We start from the raw sequence: 22,253 nt of genomic DNA, 5'->3' as shown, positions 1-22,253 counted from the left end.
GTGGAAAGGATTTTATCATTTTAATTATTGATTGCTATCGTTTTAAAGAAGCGAGAATTTGGTCATTCAGATTTCAGATGTGGCCAAAAGGATTTGAAGGTATTTAGTATTTTTCTTTTCTTTTTTTTTTTTTTTTTTTTTTTGTGTTTTGATTGAAGAAGAAACTGTTCTTGATCGTTTAATTTATTCTCACTCTTCACACATAAATTACTTTTTTCGAATAAATTTTTACACTTGTTAATTTTATGAAGGATATTCTTTCACAAACTTCCACTTACACCCTAATAAGTAACTCGTAATTAGTCAACTTATAATAAATCTCCCCTCATATTACGACTGATCAATTAAGAATTGTCACGTCGAGATTTAAAAGAAAATTTATTATAAAATTATGGGTGTATTACCACTCTATTTTATTGTGTATTGGCAATGTGCCACTCCCACACCAGTTTGTATACAAACAATCTTTCCATACAATTGATAAATAAGGGGGTTGTTTGTCTGAGCTTATGAAAATGGCTTATAAGCCAATAATTCTTATAGCTAAATTACTTATAAGCATTTGAATTTTAAGCATTACGTGTTTGGTTAAAGTACTTAATAAGTGACTGATGAAGTAACTTGACGTGTTGTTATAAAATATGGCTTTAAGTACCTTTGTCTTATAAATTCTCAAAACAGTACTATATTAAACAATGACATACTATGGAATTTTAAAATTAAACAAGGATAATGTGGTAATATACTTGGTCAAACTAGCTTATAAGCAAAGTGCTTATAAGCCAAAAAAAATAAGTACCTCCCCCCCAACTTATTTTTTTTGGCTTATAAGCTCAACTTATAAGCTCAAAAAAATTATAAACAAACAGGTCAGCTTAATTTTATAGCTTATAAGCAAGTTTGACCAGCTTATAAGCTTAGACAAACACCCCCTAACTAACATCGGCATTGAGTAATGCTATTTGTACAAAGAGAGTTTATACAAACTGACGTGACACAATATGTGAATGCCACATGATATGAGAGTCTACATAACATTAATGTGATATTAAATTACATGAGTCCCAATATCACATGACATACTTTGTAATATACCACGTCAATTTGTACAAACTCTTTTTGTACAAATACCATTACCCCATCGACATTACTTATAAGACAACAAATTCTCAATACTCCCCAAGGCTTAGCCTAAAATTAGGTGAACCCCATGCCATTAAAAAGCTGAAAAAGTTCAACATTTACCATTTATAATCCCAGAATTTATGTAGTATTGTAATATTTGATAAGATGGAAATTTGAGATTTCCCTAAGATGACTACACAAATACTCAAAAATGAAGAGTAACTTTGTTTTGTAAAGATTTGAAAATAACTATCTACTGCACTGATATGTGGGTGAAGGGCGAGACACTGAGTAAAATCCTTTCCTTTGTTAAGTAATTGATATGGACAGAATCCTTTTTTTGTCAATAATAAGTTGCTTATTCTTGTGTCTCATAATTTGATGGAGAAGCATCATCAGTGACCATAAAAATCTGTTCAGGTTCCACTTTGTCTTCCCCTACTTTTGTTACCTTGTAATCCTTTGGAAGCACATTACAATCAATGGTGTGCCACACCGGTCTCTCTTCTTGGAACAAACTGTAGAGTAAAGGCTAGTCATCAGAACAAGTAATGCAGCACAGAAATTGACTTGCAAACGTAAAATAACATGCGCAATTCATTTAGGGTAAATTGGAATGTTTTGTAGCAAATGAACACTTTGGGTTTTTTTCCGTTCGATGAGGAAGGTGGATAACAGATGAGTGTTTGAGAGTGAGATGCATGAAGAGAGTGAACTTACACAACAGACAAGCAAAAATATGTTGCAAACAGACATTGCTTGCCTCTCCAATCTAGAATTTATCATCACCATGAAGAAAAAGACAAACTTTCTGCTAGAATGGTTGTAATTATCAAGATTGCAGTAATGAGACAGACAAATAATAAAGCAGTGATTAAGTTTGTTAACAGAATCATATGCTAAGACTTGATAAAATGATAGATGGAATCAGAAAATATTATTTGAGAAAGTGACAACTATTATAATTAAAATGTTCATGTCAAGTGTATGCAAACAACTTTATGAAAAGCATCATCCGGCAAAACTATCTACTTAAATAGCAACAAGTATTTGGATATGATTGATGTATTCTACTTCCTCCACATCATATGGATAGAAATTGTTTCGGGGAGAGAGAGAGAGAGAGAGAACTTACGGGTGCTTGCAAAGCATTGGGCACTGAACGGTAAGTGCATACTTGCATGTCGATAGTTCTGTAATAGAACTAATCATAGCTCTAGGTTCTGAGCACACAAATCTCACCTGAACATAAAAATGAGAGCGAAACAGATGAGAAGGGAAATAAGGAGAAAGACCAAAACCAAAGAAGACTTAATCACTTATACCTCAGTCTCTCGGGGCTGATTTGTGAGATCACAGATTGTTCCATTTGTGAATTGATGAGCATGGTACCTAGATGAAACATTTAGCATGATAAACACTTTCCTCTTTTTTTTTTTTTTTTTTTTTAAATTTAAAGATTGTTTATATGATTCACCCTTGTGATGAAATAATACCTTTGCGATGCATCTTTGGAGCGAGGGTCTTTCAGTGTGGAAATGTCAGAAAGATTCTGGTTGAAAGCAGCTGTTGCCTCTTCATCATACACACCCAAAATAAATTCCTGAACCACCTGTAGCAAGTGAATTCAAGAAAGAAAAAGCTGTCAGGTCTTTTTTACTCTTTTAAATCCTAAAAAGAAATGAAAAGCACTGAAAATGAAAAATAAATATAACAGCTACTACAGCTGTCCTTGATCTTTAATACCACTACTTTTACTATTACAAAAACAGTGCAAAAACGAAAACAACATATTGAACAGGAAGAGAAGGATCCACTATACATCGGGTACCAACACCAAATTCAGCAAATGAAAATTCGTATGAACCCTCCTAGTTTTGATTTATTCTTGAATAACAGCATACTTCATCTACCAGCAAGACATTCTACAACAGAAAATATTGTGCAGGAAACATCAAACACAGTGAAGTGAATAAAACAATAATGGTCCTAGAGGAAAACAGGAAATCGCCTTAAGTACAATTAAAAGATTACCCTTTCATCTTCCAAATGCAGTTGTCGTAACTTTTTCTGGTAGCAAAATTCATATGACCACCAACCCTCTTGCTGCATATATGTGTGAACAATGCATCAATTATAAAAAACAAAAAAAGGTCATGAAATACAAAGACAATAACAACAATTTCTAGTAAGCAAAAAGTAACTATAGGAAGGAAAAAAGAATTTTTTAAATTATTTCTTTAATAAATTTAGAAAATATCTTAGGCATAAATCAACATAAGAAATCAAAAATAATTTTTTGGGTGACAGAAGCCAACTCTGATAAAGCACCGGTCCTTCAATGGTTCAAGCAGTTCATCTGGTGTCTTCAATTTAACACGTTTCTCAGTTTCTAGAATCATGCTGCTTGTGTTATGCTGCGCTACTGGCTTCCCAATGCTGGTTTTCTCCACCTTAGGCAAGTAACATAAGAAATTCTGTCCATTTTTATTGGGCATAACCACAGACTCCTGGTCATCATCCTGAAAAATTGTTAGGGCTAGGCATTAGATCATGATACCTTAGTACTCTTTTTTCTGCAGCTAAATTCAGACAATAAGATCACATATACAGACTTAGGATGGAACTAATACAGATTCTAAACATCAGTCAACCAGACTGAATGCAAGATAATTGTAGTACCAACATGAAACACAAACCCATCATGCATAATTGCTAGGTTCAGTAACAATGAATACAGGATAAAGGTACTGACAACCTTTAAAACATGAACCTGGCCCATTAGACATAAGCTTCTGTTAACCTTCTAGTCACATTGTGAATATGATAATTTAGAGAACTTCTAGCAAAAGGATTGGTCAAAACTTTAAAATGTAGACAGATTTCCATCTACATTGAAAAAATTGTATATGTTAACGTATACATGTCAAGACGCTTAACATGTCTTGTTTGGTTCTACAGCAGAAAAGAACTTGCATGAACCATTTTTTAGATTTTCCTGTTTGGTCTATTGGAAAATATTTCCGAGTGAACAGAAAACGAAGTTTAATTTCTGAAGAATACTGGAAATTTCAAAATTTATAAAGTCCATAAGTTATTTTCCAAAATGTGTTGAAATCTTCCAGAAACATCAGATGACTACCAATAGTCAATATCCAAAACAATCATGACCAATCAACCAGGATTCTTACCACCTCATCATTGATAACAATTTTTTTTTTTGTTAAGTATCATTGATAACAATTGATGTTTTCACTTTCACTATTGGTCTATGACAACTGTTGGCCACATCATTAGAAACTGTCAACAACTTTTTACAAGGATTGATTGTCGCAATTGATCATAGATGATCAATACACTCAACCATCATTTATTACATTTAATCACTTTGGCTCACTCGTGGTCGCTAACAACTATTATCAGACATTTGTCAATCGTTAACAATCATGTCTAAAAAATTTTCTTAAGACATACCAAATGCAAAAAAAAAAAAAAAAAAAAAAAAAAAAAAAAAAAAAAAAAAAAAAAAAAAAAAAAATCTTCTCTGAAAAAAGCTGTTTTCAGTTCTTACAATAATATTTGAAAGAAAAAAAAAATTCAAAAAAACACAAAGCAGCTTAGTTGTTTTTCCTCTGAGAAGTTCAATACAAGCAATAAAGTTATTGTAATAAGCTCAATGTTTACATCATTAAGGTAAGAAACACCCGACCAAATCCCATGATGCTATTAGATAGCAATACTGTCCTCGAGTTCCAGCATAACAATTCATACAGCCATAATAAATATGTTGTTCTAGAGAAAACATGCATACCAACTGAAATCAATTTAATGATTGAACTTATATATATATATATATATTAAAGAAAACAAAAGACTTGCAGATAGATATCTGCAACATAAAGTCTAGAGAATGTCAGCATATTGGTCTCATTATGCACTCTCGATCATAATGGCCATGGTCAATTTTAATGAGAACGAAAAGGGGAGTAAAAACTCCAAAGTCTAAGCAATACTTACAGGATGAAATGGGGAGTCTTCGAATGGAATTCAATTGTATTTTGGCTCACGAGGCTGCGGCCAATGTACCACCTGTAAACCCTTAATGAGAGAAAAGTATACAAAAATAAAATACCACACACCAGGATCAAACATAAGAAAATGGATTACAAGAAAAGCAAGTGATAAGTTTAAAGCAAAGTGGTCAGATGGCATAATTTCTATACAATGACTAAGTTTTTTAGATATAAACACACAAGTGCATGAGAGCCTAACCATTATGTCTTCTTATGACTGATAATACACTTTGAAAAAGGACCACAAGCATATGTAAAACTGCATTATCCATGGTCAGCCCTGTATAAAGCACCTCATGATTTAGTTCTTGTCAACTAACACGATTGTGCAAGTTCTTTTAGATAAAGAACTGCAGATATCTAGATGAACCTGTATCTTAAGTATCCCCATTTATTTTTTTATTACCATACTCTACTAAATAATCATCAAAGGCGAACCAGAAACCTATCTCAAATACATTGGCTCTAGGTAGCCTGCAGCAAACCTTAGCCCAAAGCAAACCTTTAAACTAAAATCAACAGATGAATGCTAAGCAATTGAAATCCTAAAAGACATCACGTTGGCTGCTCTAAACCACTACATAATCACATAACCAGGCCACACACCCTTTGGGGGCACCAAAGCTCTCAAAAGCACTGAATGTCTAACGCTCAACTACTCTGATGAGTTTATTTGATCCCAATCTAAAAACTCCAAACCTTCTCCCATGAAAGCTTTCACTCTGTAAAATCTCTAACCTTTTCATCACCAAGATTCACACAAAAACTAAATTTTCTAATGGTTTGTCTTTAAATATATAGCAAACCAAGGAAGAACAGCATACAGTAAGGTGAACTCCTACATCCAGCAAAGCTCACCAAAAAAAAAAAAAAAGAAAAGAAGAAAGAAAGAAATGCTTCTTTGCACAGTTAGCCATGGAGTCGTCAAAACTCTACCCAGAACATAAAAGACAGCAAGAAGCAGACACACTGCCAACTACATTACACAAAGCAACAAAGCTTAAACCCATCGTAATCTAAAAGCAAGTTCAAATCATTAAGCTCTACATAAGCTTCATAAATCCCAGTTCTTCCATAACTCACCGAAAACTCTCCAAAAAGAAAATCAATACCAACCCAAATAAAAATTAGATGTTAAATCAAAGAAATTGACTAAAACCAAGCTCAAATGATGAAAACAACAATAATTACGATAAAACATGAATAGTACGATCAAAGTGAAGTTCTTTATTGGATAAATGTACATAGAGCTAAACTCAGAAAGGAAAGAAAGCTATTGAATCGATTATAACAAGAATAATAAATAAAGATGAAAATGGGTTTATACTTATTACCTACATGAGCTGGGTAGATTTGATCAGCTACCACGTACTGCATACGAAATATGAAGCGAGAAGAACAAAACACGCCAATCTCATAGTTCTGTTTCGTAATTAAACGAAAAGAAAGACAGCAAATATCTCACTAACTCGAATTCTGAAATTGGGAAAGTCTCGAGTCCGCTTGGGAACTGGTATCGCTGATCTGATGGCTCTGATGACCAGACTCCACGCTCATGCCCAATCATCTTCTGCCATGTCATAGTACGCGAATGAGTGAGACATGTGCAAGTCATGTGACTTTTATCACGTGGTATAAAATAAATTTTCAAATATTGTATTTATAAATTAATTTTCAAAATTTTCTATCATTTATTTTTCTCATCTAAAAATCTCACTAACACATTTTTTTTTTTTTTAATTTCTAAAATCATTGGTTTCAAAGTAAAATGAATTAAACATAGAGTTATTGCATTTACCTAATATAACGTTTCGTTGTGAATAATATAGGCTCCGTTTGGTTCACATTTTGTGTTTTTGGGAAAAGTTTTTTGAAAAAGTAAAAAAAAAAAAGTTAATTGGGCGGGTATACGATGTAGGATTTACAAATTGAATAATACCCCTTATGTTTGTTTTTTTTTACAAAACACCCCTTATAATAAAACATTAAAAGTTAACAAAAACACCCCCAATCCACCCTCAAATACGGACAGCCGGCCACCATCGCCGGAGGGTGGCCGGAGTCACCGTAACAAAAACATTAAAAATATTTAGGGGTATTTAATTGAATTAACAAATTTAGGGGGTTTAAAACATGTTGAATAAAGTTGAATAATATTGTGAGTTTTTGGGTATTTTACTGTTTAACTTTTTTGGGAATACTAAAAGTAGCATTCTCAAAATCCAACCAAACGAAGCCATAATATTCCAATAATTTTCTAAAACCAATAGTTACTACTGTTGGTTATATACTTATATAGGTGGTAATCTGAATACTTATTGTTTTCTTAAGTATTTTAAGATTATTTGGTAATTTTAATTTTGTTACAATTTTACCTTTAACTATTTAAATTTTCAAACAATAATGCCCTTGTTTTGAAAACAATTTACAAAAATATTTATAGACTATTTTATCCTTATATACAAAATTTTTAGGGCATAAATACCTTTGAACTTAAAAATAATTACCCAAGACTGGTGGTTGGATCTGGCCACCACCGCCAACCGTTAATGCCAAAACGACGCATGATCAGCTGCATCTAGACGGTCATGCATCGATCTGACCATTAACAACCATCAATTTGGCCGTTTTTGGCCAAATCCGTTGATCTAGCAAGAAACGGCTAGATCCATGACTGTTAATGGTTGAAACGGTCAAATCAACGACCAGATCCGACCAGTCATGTGCCATTCTGACCACAATAGTCGACAACCGGCGATGGTGATCGGTGACCAATAGTGGCTTGGGTGGCTAGGGTCTTTTATTAATATTTAAACTTTTATTATGGGATGTTTTAGCTAAATTCTCAAATATAGGAGTTAAAATAATAACTAATAATATAATAATAGAAGGGTAATACAGTAATTTGTATAATATACTCAACAATTTATTCCTCTCAACCAAACATATCAATGTAACATACCCACCAATTTATTCTAACCTAACTAAGCACATTTTCCTAAATATTCTCAATAATCTTCAAGATAATCTATCTTCCCATTAATATAACATTCCCAATTATAAAACATTCCCCGAAGCAAACCACTTGCCGACACAAGAAAGCTACCACCACAAGCACCATTCACATAAGCAACCACCACAGCTGTTAAGAGATAAACTTGAAGGGGGCGTTTGGTTGGGGGTTATATAGGATTATTAAAGTTATGTCATCTTATATTACTTGATTATTATGTTTAGTTGTCAAGTAATATAAAATTTTGGCAATCTTTCAATACCGATAGTAATTATTGTTGGTAATATTGGAGGTAATCTGATTACCTCCATTTTCTTAAGTATTGTAAGATTACTTGGTTATCTTATTTTTGTTACAATTTTATCCCTTATTAATAAAAATTTTGGACAATAATGCCCTTGTTTTAAAATCAATTTACATGAATCTAGCTTTTACAATTTTACCCCAATTAATTAATTTTTTTGGGATAAAATTACCCTTGAATTCCAAACAAATTGCAGTCCACCCAAGCCGCCACCCCTACCCACTTGCTGTTGCCAGCCACCAGTGGTCAGCTACCGCCGCCACCTAAACGATGCACGAAAGGTCAAAAATGATCTCCGTGAGCCAATATGGCCATTTCCGCTAGAGATTTAGTTGGAAATGGCAAAAGATCTAGCCGTCAATTTCCAGATCAATGGCCGTTAACGGCCACAGCGCATGGAAAGCCGAAAATGGCAGTCGTGCGCCAATATGGCCATTTCCGGTCTTTTGTGCACCGTTAGGTTGCCAGCTGCCGACGGTGGTTGTCGGCGGCCGACAATGGCTGGGTTGGTAGGGGTGTATTGTTGATTTTCCAAACTTTTATTATAAGGTTGTTTTTGCTAAGTTTTTAAATCTAGGAGGGTTACAATAATCTAAATAATGATATTTAATTAGAGGACAATTCAATAATTTAAATAACATACACATCAATCTATTCCCCCAACCAAACATATTAATATAATATATCCATCACTTATTTCAACCAACTAAACACATTTTCTTAAACATTTCAAGTAATTTTCAAGTTTATCTTTTTTTTTTCCATTAATATAATATTCTCAATAATACAGTATTCTCTGAACCAATGCACACGAAGAAATTTAAAAGTAGAGGAGGGGTTATAAATAATAAGAATTATCGTAATTGTAAAATATATGTGTGTGTTTGTTTGATTATTTGGAATAGTATTTTTGGAATATTATTGGTAGGTAGAGTTAGGTGGTTATTTACGAGATAGAATTCAAAAATTACAAAAAGACCCCCTATGTTTGCTAATTTAACTAAACATCCTAATATATAATTTTTTTGTAAAATGACAAAAATACCTCCACCCATCCACAGTTGCCAGATTTCGGCCATCATACCCGGAATCTAGCATTACAACGCACGACTGATCGGATCTGGTCAGTCGTGCATCGATCTGACCTTTTTTTGATCAGATCTATCATGGATTTGATCGGAAAAGACCAGATCTATAGTTAGATCTAACCATCCATGACCAAATTCATTGTAGATTTGATCGAAAAAGGTTAAATTGGTGCATTATCGGCTAGTTCTGACTGATAATGCGTCGTTGTGACAAATTTTGGCCACCACCGATGGTGGTTGTTGGAATCTGGTAACTGTAGATAGATAGGGGTATTTTTGTTAATTTATAAATTTTGTTTTTAAGAGTGTTTATATTAATTAACAAACTTAGAGGGTTTAAAATAGTTTTTAATTTAGGATATGATTTTGAAAATAGGAAACGACTGATGCATTTGTATTTGGAATATGGACAGACAGTGGTGAAATATAGTATATGTTTCTTATTCTACTACTTTTGTCGTCACGTGATCCATTGATCCATGGCAGCATTTGGAGGGGAATTCTATGTAAGTATATATGCTTCAGCAAGTGATATTCATCTATCTCATCTCATCTCATCCAAGACAAAAGAAGACGCCGGCCAGCTAACCCTTCTCCCACTGCTCTCTAAATTCACTCGTCGTCATCGTCAACTGATCTTCATATCGGTATTAATTACTTCTCTCTTTCTGTTCATGTTCAGCATAGATTTTGATGGGCTTATTCACATTATCCACCCCTAAGGTTTGAGTATAGCACTATTCTGGTACGCTCCTTTAATGCAGCCAACTTGCCTTATTGATATGATTTTATTGAGATATTCTGGGGATGACTATTTTTTTGGGCTTTAATTTGCTTGAAATTGACATTTTGTTTGGATTACTACTTTAAAACCCTTCATAGTTAACCTAGTTTTAACGTAGACAAAGTTAAATGTGAACCTGAATTGTAAGTGTAACTGTTACATTGAGTCTTAATTGCTGAACTGCTTTGATATCTATTCTTGACTGTCCATTTGTATACTTGTGCTGAGAAACTCCTTTCTTTTTGTGGTCTTTAATTGAATTACATAATTAATAGGTGATTGTAATGCAATTTACTTCAATTAATTGACCAGAGCAATTTAATTTTTACTTATTGTACAAATCACTTGATGTTACATCAGTTTATAACTTTGAAAAATCTTCTGTCAAGTACTAGACTGAAGGGTACGATGGAGAAAGGCACAAAGCCGCCAGCAAGATTTTCTAAAGGATTACTGCAGACTGAAGAGTTGTACAATGTATCATCACCCATTAATTCTGTCTACTGATAATTGTTTTTTTGTCTTTTTAATAAACTTGTTAATGTCAAGTTATAATATTTTGGCAGTATGTTCTGGAGACTAGCGTGTACCCCCGAGAACCCGAGCCTCTGCGGGAGATAAGGGATGTTACTGCTGCCCATCCAAGGTATTTGTTCTTCTTTATATTTACTTTCTTATCAACATTATAATAATTTTGATACAAGTCCATTCAAACATTTAGAATTAAATCTTCCATTTGGTGCCCGGATAGGCCTGTTAGACATGGTTTCTAATGTGATAACAGATGGATAAAGAAGTAAATCAGGTTGAAAATAAGTAGCTTGTGCTCAATGACATTTCAAGCTTGTTAACAGAATCCATTCAAAATCGGCAATAATGATATTTATTAGTCTACACATTTGTTGTTGATGTTGTTAATTTGTAGGGCTATGATGAGTACTGCACCAGATGCAGGTCAGTTCATGGCGATGCTCTTGAAGCTAGTTGATGCCAAGAAAACAATTGAAATTGGGGTTTTCACTGGATATTCCCTTCTGCTCACTGCTCTCGCCATTCCCCAAGATGGTAAGGTAAGTAATTTATCGACCTCAGAGTGCCATTGCTTTCGACTTTGTCATCAGTCTTATCATGGTGAACTATTTATGACTGGAAATTAATGCATTAATGCAGATTATAGCAATTGATATGAATCGTGAAGCATATGATATAGGATTACCGGTGATTAAAAGAGCTGGAGTTGAACACAAGATAGACTTCATAGAGTCAGAGGCTCTACCAGTTCTTGATCAGTTATTACAAGATGTAAAGATCTTTAAACATCTCAAACTCTCTATATTCTACTCAAATTTACTCTAAATACAATCTCCCATCCTCTGTTTCATCTACAGAGTAGAAATGACGGCAGCTTTGATTTCGCTTTTGTAGACGCCGACAAGGTTAATTATTGGAACTACCATGAGAGGTTGATGAAATTGTTGAAGGTGGGCGGGATTGCTGTGTATGACAATACACTGTGGATAGGATCGGTTGCAATGCCAGAAGATGAGACTCCAGAGATACTAAAAGCAGGAAGGCAAGCAACTTTGGAACTCAACAAGTTACTTGCAGGTGATCCTCGCGTCCAGCTTTCTCATGTCCCATTAGGTGATGGCATTACAATCTGTAGGCGTGTTTACTAAACCTCTGGTTGAACCTAGATGTATTCAAAACAACAAAACTTAAGAAGATTGGAAATAAATGTTAATAACAAGAATAAGATGATCATATTATATTCGCATTATTTCAGTTGATAAAATTTCTTTGCTGTTATAATATTTGATGTTTTGTGCTTAATTTATTTTGGGTTCCAGTGGAATTTCTCCTTCTATGCATTATAATTGTTAATGGCCAGAAGGGTTAATTTTTGTGACTCTTTGAAGTTTGGGCTAAAATTAATTAAAGTGTTTATAATTTAAAAATCTCTCAAAATCTCACTGAAAATAGGGAATCTCCTTGTATTTTATAGAATAAAGTGGATGGATGAATTTGTTTAATACACGGATGCTATATAGTGTATTAATATTTGGTTATAAAATACGCAAAAGATAATTTAGTGCTTCTAAACATAAAATGAATTGTCTAATAATAACATACTGTATTTATAAAATGAAATTATACTAACTTTAAATATTTAGATTTGTTGTGGAAAGATCAGAGATTCCATCACTCTTATTAATCAAAACACTCAATAAATTAAGAACACAGGAAGTTAGAGATTGGGAGAACTCATTTTATATTATTATCTTTCAAATGAATACAATACTTGGAATAAATAAATCGAACAAACTAGCGGGCTATATATACATGTTTACAAGTAGATGTAGAGGTCAACATATATATATATATATATCCAATAAGAATTGAAGGCCATGATTAAGCCCTATTCGGATAAAAACTATATGCCTGTCTTTGATGTTTTTTTCTATCACATACAGGAGCTTATCTGATACACATTTTTGGTGAAGGAGTTTTCAGGAAAGATTCCTTAAAGATATTCTCCATATCCTAACCTCTCAACATGGATTTGGCCAATATACCTCTGAATTGGGCTAGACGTGACATTATCTCCCACCTAATTATGTGAAAGAGTCCTCTTATTTAAGTCCCACTAAAATTCTTTTTAAGTAAAAACATTTAAAAAAATAGTTAATTTATTAAGATATTATATTTCTTCCCAAAATTAGCCCGATATTCTTCTTTCTAAAACTCTTTCTTAACCCATTATCTTTTTTTCTCTAAAAGATTATTATTATTGGGGCTTAAAAATATATTTAAAAGAAGGCTTAAGTTGTCTTAGCAATTGAGTGTGTTTAGACTTAAGCCTTCGCTGCCGTTTCCCTTTCGATTATGATTTGGCTATTGTAAGAATTATGCATGGACCATCATCTATTATGCAAACTGCATTTGCAATAGGGCATTACCACCACATTTATACTGTCTCGGGAACTTCATGCTCAAGACAATTTCATAGTCATCCAATGATATTGTTGACAGTTTCACCACCCTTTTCAATGACCTAAATATAGCTCTACTCTATAAGCTATGTTTTTAAGAGGTTTGGATTAAATCTTCTCACTTAGGCTTGTAGCTAAATTATTAATGTTGGTACATGAAAGGAAGGGAGGGGGAATGGTACAAGAGTAGCAAGTTTGCTTTGCTTAACCACTAATTGGCGACCTATTAGTAAAAGAGCAAAGAGACTCCTACATGAGTTTCTGAATTTGAGTCCTCCTAAACACTAATAGGGGTAACCACTGATAGAATTTACCTGATGATTCACTTTAGGGCTCTAAAGGATTAGTTGAGGTGTGCGCAAATTGGTTTAGACACTCCCGATCACCAAAAAAAAAAAAAAAAAAAGTTTGCTTTTCTTTGGGTTAATGTAATTGGTCCTACTGGCGGCTCAAACTACAAATAGCTGCACATTGCCACAATCCATAATAAGCTTTCAGAATTACTTCTTCAATCATCTCAATTTAATCCCCTTATTATATTTTTCCTTATTCTCATAATTCCTCTTTCGAACTATATATATTACAACAAAATTAAAATGTTCACACTAATTTATTAGTATTGATATATTTCTAAAGTAATATATTTTTTATTTCCCTTTAAAGGCAAGGACCACTCGTCCCTCTCCATGCCTACATGTATCACACGTCCTCCTTAATAAGACAATCTTGTAAATTGTTGCAATGAATAATACTACAGACAATCGCGTTGACACACAGACCGGTCGGATCTGTGTCGTAACGAGTCGTTATGGCCTTTCCGGCCAGATCCACCACAGACTGTCGGTCGGAAAAGGCCAGATCTATGGCTGCCATGGCCGTCGACGGCCCAAAAAGGCCAAAACGATGGCCATCTTGGCGTCAGTCAGCGACGGCCAAAGATATGGCGTCGTTCACAGCCAGATCTGGCCTTTTTCGGCCAAATCCGTGGTGGATTTGGCCGGAAAAGGCCAGATCGGTGAACTTCCGACCATTTATGGTCGGCAGGTTGGCCGTTGTATAGATTTCGGCTACCACCGACGGTGGTTGCCGGAATCTGGCAAGTATGGGTTGCGGGGGTGTTTTGATAATTTTTAAACTTTTTTTTAGTGTGTATTTGATGAAATTAATAACCTTATGGGTCTAAAAGTAATTTAAAAAATAGGGTAATATTCTTGGAATAATGTGCCAAACATTATTGGAGAATAGGATCCAGAATCTGGATAAAAATAGTAAGCCAAACATAGTGATACTATTCTGATAATTTTCCAAAACCATAATCACTACTGTTGATTATTACTTATTAGGTGGTAATCTGAATACTATTATTTTCTTAAGTATTTAAGATTATTTGGTAATTTTAATTTTGTTACAATTTTACCATTAACTATTAAATTTTTTGGACAATAATGCCCTTGTTTTGAAAAAATTTACAATAATATTTATAGACTATTATCCTTATATACAAAATTTTTAGGCATAATACCCTTGAACTTAAAACAATTACCTTAGAGTGGTGGTTGGTTTGGCCACCACCACCAACCGTTAGCGCCAAAACGAGGCATGATGGGCTGCATCTAGACAGCTGTGCATCGATCTGACTATTATAAATCAATTGGCCGTTTTCGGCCAGATCGTTGATCTAGCAAGAAACGGCTAGATCCATGACCGTTAATGGTCGAAACGGTCAAATCAACGACCAGATTGATCGGTCATGTGCCATTCTGACCATAATAGTTGACAACCGGCGGTGGTGATCGATGGCCAATTGTGGCTTGGGTGGCTAGGGTCTTTTATTAATTTTTAAACTTTTATTATGGGATGTTTTAGCTAAACTCTCAGTATAGGGTTAAAAAAATAATAATAATTCATAATTTATTAACAACCAACATTTATTCCCCTCAACCAAACCTATCAATATAACATACCCACTAATTATTCCACTTAACTAAGTACATTTTCCTAAACATTCTCAATAATCTTCAAGATAATCTATCTTCCCATTAATATAACATTCCTAGTTATACAACATTCTCCGAACCAAACCCCTTGCCGACAAAGAAAGCCACCACCACAAGCACCATTCACATAAGCAACCACCACAACTGTTAAGAGATAACTTGAAGGGGTGTTTGGTTGGGGATTTATAGGATTACTAAGGTTATGTCATTTATATTACTTGATTATCATGTTTGGTTGTCAAGTAATATAAAATTCTGGTAATCTTTCAATGCCGATAATAATTATTGTTGGTAATATTGGAGATAATCCGATTACCTCTAATTTCTTAAGTATTGTAAGATTACTTGGTTATCTTATTTTTGTTACAATTTCATCCCTTATTATAAATTTTTGGATAAAATGCCCTTGTTTTAAAATCAATTTACATGAATCTGACTTTTACAATTTTACCTCAATTATTAATTTTTTGACAAAATTCCCTGAATTCAAAACAAATTGTAGTCCACCTAAGCCATCACCCCCACCCACCTGCCGTTGCCGGCCGCCAATGGTTAGCTATCGTTGCCATCTAAACGACGCCGGAAGGTTAGAAATGTTTCCGTGAGCCGATATGGCCATTTCCGGCTAGAGATCTAGTTGGAAATGGCCAAAGATCTAGCCATCAACGGCCAGATCGATGGTCGTTAACGGCCACAGCACATGGAAGGCCGAAAATGGCAGTCGTGCATCGATTGACCATTCCAGTCTTTTGTGAATTGTTAGGTTGCTAGCTACCGACGATGGTTGTCGACGGCCGACAGTGGTTGGGTTGGTAGGGTGTATTATTGATTTTTTAAACTTTTATTATAGGCATTACAACCCGGAATCTGGCATTACAACATATGACCGTCGAATCTAGTCGGTCGTGTACCGATCTGACATTTTTCGGTCAGATTCACCATGAATTTGGTAAGAAAAAAACAAATCTACGGTCAAATCTAGTTGTCCACACCAGATCTGGTCGTCAACGATGGCCAGATCCACTATAGATCTAGTCGAAAAAGGCAAAATTGGTGCATTGCCGGCCAGTTCTGACTAGTAGTGCGTCGTTGTGATAGATTCTAGCCACCACCGATGGTGGTTGTCGGAATCTGGCAACTATAAGTGGGTGGGGTATTTTTATCAATTTATAATTTTTTTTTGTTGAGGGTGTTTTTTATTAATTAAAAAACTTAGAGGGTTTAAAATGCCTTTAATTTAGGATATGATTTGAAAATAGAAGACGCATTTGTATTTGGAATATGGACAAAACGTGGTGAAATAATGAAGTAATCTACAGCTATCGAAGGTTGCACACCGAATTGTGTATTGAATAACGTGATAAAATTTTGACCGTTGATTCATTATCAGTTAAAATTAATCAACAGTCAGGATTTTGTCACGTCATTCGATACACAGATTCGATGCGCAACCTTCCGTGGTTTTATTTTTTCGAATAATGGAAGAAACGCAGCGTTTCTTTATTCTATTACTTTTGTCGTCACGTGATCCATTGATCATAGCGGCTTTGGAGGGGAATTCTGTGTAAGTATATATGCTTCTGCAAGTGATTTTCATCTATCTCATCTCATCTCATCTCATCTCATCCAAGACAAAAGAAGACGCCGCCAGCTAACCCTTCTCCCAGTGCGCTCTAAATTCACTCGTCGTCATCGTCAACTGATCTTCATATCGGTATTAATTACTTCTCTCTTTCTGTTCATGTTCAGCATAGATTTGATGGGCTTTTCACATATCCACCCCTAAGGTTTGAGCATAGCACTATTCGGTATCCCTTTAATGCAGCCAACTTGCCTTATTGATATGATTTTATTGAGATATTCTGGGGATGACTATTTTTTTGGGCTTTATTGCTTGAAATTGACATTTTGTTTGGATTCTACTTTAAACCACTTCATAGTTAACCTAGTTTTAACGTAGACAAAGTTAAATGTGAACCTGAATTGTAAGTGTAACGTTACATTGAGTCTTAATTGCTGAACTGCTTTGATATCTATTCTTGACTGTCCATTTGTATACTTGTTGAGAAACTCCTTTCTCTTTGTGGTCTTTAATTGAATTACATAATTATGGTGATTGTAATGCAATTTACTTCAATTAATTGACCAGAGTAATTTAATTTTTCTTATTGTTCAAATCACTTGATGTTACATCAGTTTATAACTTTGAAAAATCTTCTGTCAAGTACTAGACTGAAGAGTACGATGGAAAGGCACAAAGCCACCAGCAAGATTTTCTAAAGGATTACTGCAGACTGAAGAGTTACAATGTATCATCACTCATTAATTCTGTCTACTGATAATTGTTTTTTTTGTCTTTTTAATAAACTTGTAATGTCAAGTTATAATATTTTGGCAGTATGTTCTGGAGACTAGCGTGTACCCCCGAGAACCCGAGCCTCTGCGGAGATAAGGGATGTTACTGCTGCCCATCCAGGTATTGTTCTTCTTTATATTTACTTTCTTATCAACATTATAATAATTTTGATACAAGTCTATTCAAACATTTAGAATTAAATCTTCGATTGGTGCCCGATAGGCCTGTTAGACATGGTTTCTAATGTGATAACAGATGGATAAAGAAGTAAATCAGGTTGAAAATAGTAGCTTGTGCTCAATGACATTTCAAGCTTGTTACAGAATCCATTCAAAATCGGCAATAATGATATTTATTAGTCTACACATTTGTGTTGATGTTGTTATTTGTAGGGCTATGATGAGTACTGCACCGATGCAGTCAGTTCATGGCGATGCTCTTGAAGCTAGTTGATGCCAAAAACAATTGAAATTGGGGTTTTCACTGGATATTCCTTCTGCTCACTGCTCTCCGCATTCCCCAAGATGGTAAGGTAAGTAATTTATCGACCTCAGAGTGCCATTGCTTTCGACTTTGTCATCAGTCTTATCATGGTGAACTATTTATACTGGAAATTAATGCATTAATGCAGATTATAGCAATTGATATGAATCGTGAAGCATATGATATAGATTACCGGTGATTAAAGAGCTGGAGTTGAACACAATGCTATTAGATAGCAATACTGTCCTCGAGTTCCAGCATAACAATTCATACAGCCATAATAAATATGTTGTTCTAGAGAAAATCATGCAATACCAACTGAAATCAATTTAATGATTGATATCTTATATATATATATTAAAGAAAACAAAAGAGACTTGCAGATAGATATCTGCAACATATGAAGTCTAGAGAATGTTCAGCATATTGGTCTCATTATGCACTCTCTGATCATAATGGCCATGGTCAACTTTTAATGAGAACGAAAAGGGGAGTAAAAACTCCAAAGTCTAAGCAATACTTACAGGATGAAATGGGGAGTCTTCTGAATGGAATTCAATCTTGTATTTTGGCTCACGAGAGCTGCGGCCAAATGTACCACCTGTAAACCCATTAATGAGAGAAAAGTATACAAAAATAAAATACCTAGCACACCAGGATCAAACATAAGAAAATAGGATTACAAGAAAAGCAAGTGATAAGTTTAAAGCAAAGTGGTCAGATGGCATAATTTCTATACAATGACTAAGTTTTTTAGCATATAAAACACACAAGTGCATGAGAGCCTAACCATTATGTCTTCTTATGACTGATAATACACTTTGAAAAAGGACCTCAAGGCCATGAGTAGTAACAACTGCATTATCCATGGTCAGCCCCTGTATAAAGCACCTCATGATTTTAGTCCCTTGTCAACTAACACGATTGTGCCAGTTCCTTTAGATAAAAGAACTGCAGATATCTAGATGAACCTGTTCTTTTAGATAAAAGAACTGCAGATATCTAGATGAACCTGTATCTTAAGTATCCCCATTTATTTTTTTATTACCAGTACTACTAAATATAATAATCAAAAGGCGGACCAGAAACCTATCTCAAATACATATGGTTGGCTCTAGGTAGCCTGCAGCAAACCTTAGCCCAAAGCAAACCTTTAAACTAAAATCAACAGATGAATGCTAAGCAATTGAAATCCTAAAAGACATCACGTTGGCTGCTCTAAACCACTAACATAATCACATAACCAGGCCACACACCCTTTGGGTGGCACCAAAGCTCTTCAAAAGCACTGAATGTCTAACGCTCAACTACTCTGATGAGTTTATTTGATCCCAAATCTAAAAATCTCCAAACCTTTCTCCCATGAAAGCTTTCACTCTCGTAAAATTCTCTAACCTTTTCATCACCAAGATTCACACAAAAATTAAATTTTCTAATGGTTTGTCTTTAAATATATAGCAAACCAAGGAAGAACAGCATACAGTAAGGTGAACTCCATACATCCAGCACAAGCTCACCAAAAAGAAAAAAAGAAAAAGAAAAAGAAAGAAAGAAAGAAATGCTTCTTTGCACAGTTAGCCATGGAGTCAAAACTCTACCCAGAACATAAAAGACAGCAAGGAGAGCAGACACACTCCCAACTACATTACACAAAGACACAGAAGCTTAAACCCATCGTAATCTAAAAGCAAGTTCAAATCATTAAGCTCTACATAAGCTTCATAAAATCCCAGTTCTTCCATAACTCACCGAAAACTCTCCAAAAAAGAAAATCAATACCAACCCAAATAAAAATTAGATGTTAAATCAAAGAAATTGACATAAAACCAAGCTCAAATGATGAAAACAACAATGAAATTACCGATAAAACATGAATAGTAAGATCAAAGAGAAGTTCTTTATTGGATAAATGTACATAGAGCTAAACTCAGAAAGGAAAAGAAAGCTATTGAATCGATTATAACAAGAATAAATAAATAAAGATGAAAATGGGTTATTACTTATTACCTACATGAGCTGGGTAGATTTGATCAGCTACCACGTAGCTGCATACGAAATATGAAACGAGAAGAACAAAACACGCCAATCTCATAGTTCTGTTTCGTAATTAAACGAAAAAGAAGAGACAGCAAATGAATCTCACTAACTCGAATTCTGAAATTGGGAAAGTCTGGAGTCCGCTTGGGAGACTGGTATCGCTGATCTGATGGCGCTGATGACCAGACTCCACGCTCATGGCCCAATCATCTTCTGCCATGTCATAGATAGCCGAATGGAGTGAGACATGTGCAAGTCATGTGACTTTTATCACGTGGTATAAAATAAATTTTCAAATATTGTATTTATAAATTAATTTTCAAAATTTTCTATCATTTATTTTTCTCATCTCAAAAATCTCACTAACACATTTTTTTTTTTTTACTTTTAATTTCTAAAATCAGTTGGTTTCAAAGTTAAAATGAATTAAACATAGAGTTCATTGCATTTACCTAATATAGCGGCTTTCGTTGTGAAGTAATATACTATGTATGCGTTTGGTTTATTATTTTGGGGGTAGTATTGGATAATTGAATATGGGAGTATTACGAGGTAAAATTTAAAAATTTATAGAAAAACCCCCTAAGTTTGCTAATTTCATAAATACCCCAACATGTAAATCGACAAAAATACCCCCACCACCTGCAGTGCCAGATTCTGGCCACCACCGCCAGAATTTGGCCAGAAAATCGCGTTACGACACAGACCGGTCGGATCTGTGTCGTAACGAGTCGTTATGGCCTTTTCCGGCCAGATCCACCACAGATCTGGTCGGAAAAGGCCAGATCTATGGCCTGCCATGGCCGTCGACGGCCCAAAAAGGCCAAAACGATGGCCATCTTTGGCCGTCAGTCAGCGACGGCCAAAGATATGGCCGTCGTTCACAGCCAGATCTGGCCTTTTTCGGCCAAATCCGTGGTGGATTTGGCCGGAAAAGGCCAGATCGGTGAACTTCCGACCATTTATGGTCGGCAGGTTGGCCGTTGTATAGATTTCGGCTACCACCGACGGTGGTTGCCGGAATCTGGCAAGTATGGGTTGCGGGGGTGTTTTTGATAATTTTTAAACTTTTTTTTAGTGTGTATTTGATGAAATTAATAACCTTATGGGGTCTAAAAGTAATTTAAAAAAATAGGGTAATATTCTTGGAATAATGTGCCAAACATTATTTGGAGAATAGGATCCAGAATCTGGATAAAAATAGTAAGCCAAACATAGTGATACTATTCTGATAATTTTCCAAAACCAATAATCACTACTGTTGATTATATACTTATATAGGTGGTAATCTGAATACTATTATTTTCTTAAGTATTTTAAGATTATTTGGTAATTTTAATTTTGTTACAATTTTACCATTAACTATTAAATTTTTTGGACAATAATGCCCTTGTTTTGAAAACAATTTACAATAATATTTATAGACTATTTTATCCTTATATACAAAATTTTTAGGGCATAAATACCCTTGAACTTAAAAACAATTACCTTAGAGTGGTGGTTGGATTTGGCCACCACCACCAACCGTTAGCGCCAAAACGAGGCATGATGGGCTGCATCTAGACAGCTGTGCATCGATCTGACTATTAATAATCATCAATTTGGCCGTTTTCGGCCAGATCCGTTGATCTAGCAAGAAACGGCTAGATCCATGACCGTTAATGGTCGAAACGGTCAAATCAACGACCAGATTTGATCGGTCATGTGCCATTCTGACCATAATAGTTGACAACCGGCGGTGGTGATCGATGGCCAATTGTGGCTTGGGTGGCTAGGGTCTTTTATTAATTTTTAAACTTTTATTATGGGATGTTTTAGCTAAACTCTCAAGTATAGGGGTTAAAAAAATAATAATATAATTCAGTAATTTATATAACATACCAAACAATTTATTCCCCTCAACCAAACCTATCAATATAACATACCCACTAATTTATTCCAACTTAACTAAGTACATTTTCCTAAACATTCTCAATAATCTTCAAGATAATCTATCTTCC

General features: G+C 34.6%; 2 protein-coding genes across 2 annotated transcripts; one reads left to right on the top strand and one right to left on the bottom strand.

The window, feature by feature from the left end:
* Positions 1-1,216: 1,216 nt before the first annotated feature.
* Positions 1,217-20,453, bottom strand: LOC116139252 (protein OS-9 homolog). Its single transcript, XM_031424927.1, has 8 exons — positions 20,224-20,453; positions 18,741-18,817; positions 3,444-3,647; positions 3,160-3,231; positions 2,622-2,737; positions 2,451-2,517; positions 2,261-2,367; positions 1,217-1,643 (listed from the first exon to the last, which is right to left on the bottom strand). The coding sequence occupies exons 1-8, from the start codon at positions 20,306-20,308 to the stop codon at positions 1,484-1,486; spliced, it is 888 nt and encodes a 295-aa protein (XP_031280787.1). The 5' UTR covers positions 20,309-20,453; the 3' UTR covers positions 1,217-1,483.
* Positions 10,100-12,167, top strand: LOC116139251 (probable caffeoyl-CoA O-methyltransferase At4g26220). Its single transcript, XM_031424926.1, has 6 exons — positions 10,100-10,250; positions 10,783-10,864; positions 10,954-11,033; positions 11,313-11,457; positions 11,558-11,689; positions 11,776-12,167. The coding sequence occupies exons 2-6, from the start codon at positions 10,796-10,798 to the stop codon at positions 12,064-12,066; spliced, it is 717 nt and encodes a 238-aa protein (XP_031280786.1). The 5' UTR covers positions 10,100-10,250; positions 10,783-10,795; the 3' UTR covers positions 12,067-12,167.
* Positions 20,454-22,253: the final 1,800 nt, after the last annotated feature.

This window comes from Pistacia vera, unplaced genomic scaffold (genome assembly GCF_008641045.1).
Source record: "Pistacia vera cultivar Batoury unplaced genomic scaffold, PisVer_v2 Contig35, whole genome shotgun sequence".
NCBI lineage: Eukaryota > Viridiplantae > Streptophyta > Magnoliopsida > Sapindales > Anacardiaceae > Pistacia > Pistacia vera.
The sequence above is the reverse complement of the archived record's forward strand: the minus strand, read 5'-3'. Positions and strand labels throughout refer to the sequence as shown.

Bases quoted from the DNA above. Each gene is read 5' to 3' on its own strand.
- LOC116139251 (XM_031424926.1), top strand. From the start codon at position 10,796: ATGGAGAAAGGCACAAAGCCGCCAGCAAGATTTTCTAAAGGATTACTG. The intron at 10,865-10,953 runs GTATCATCACCC...ATATTTTGGCAG, and splicing joins AGACTGAAGAGTTGTACAAT to TATGTTCTGGAGACTAGCGT. The intron at 11,690-11,775 runs GTAAAGATCTTT...TTTCATCTACAG, and splicing joins TTGATCAGTTATTACAAGAT to AGTAGAAATGACGGCAGCTT.
- LOC116139252 (XM_031424927.1), bottom strand. From the start codon at position 20,308: ATGAGATTGGCGTGTTTTGTTCTTCTCGTTTCATATTTCGTATGCAGC. The intron at 3,648-18,740 runs GTAAGTATTGCT...ACAATTTTTCAG, and splicing joins AAGACTCCCCATTTCATCCT to GATGATGACCAGGAGTCTGT. The intron at 3,232-3,443 runs GTTGGCTTCTGT...ACATATATGCAG, and splicing joins AGGACCGGTGCTTTATCAGA to CAAGAGGGTTGGTGGTCATA.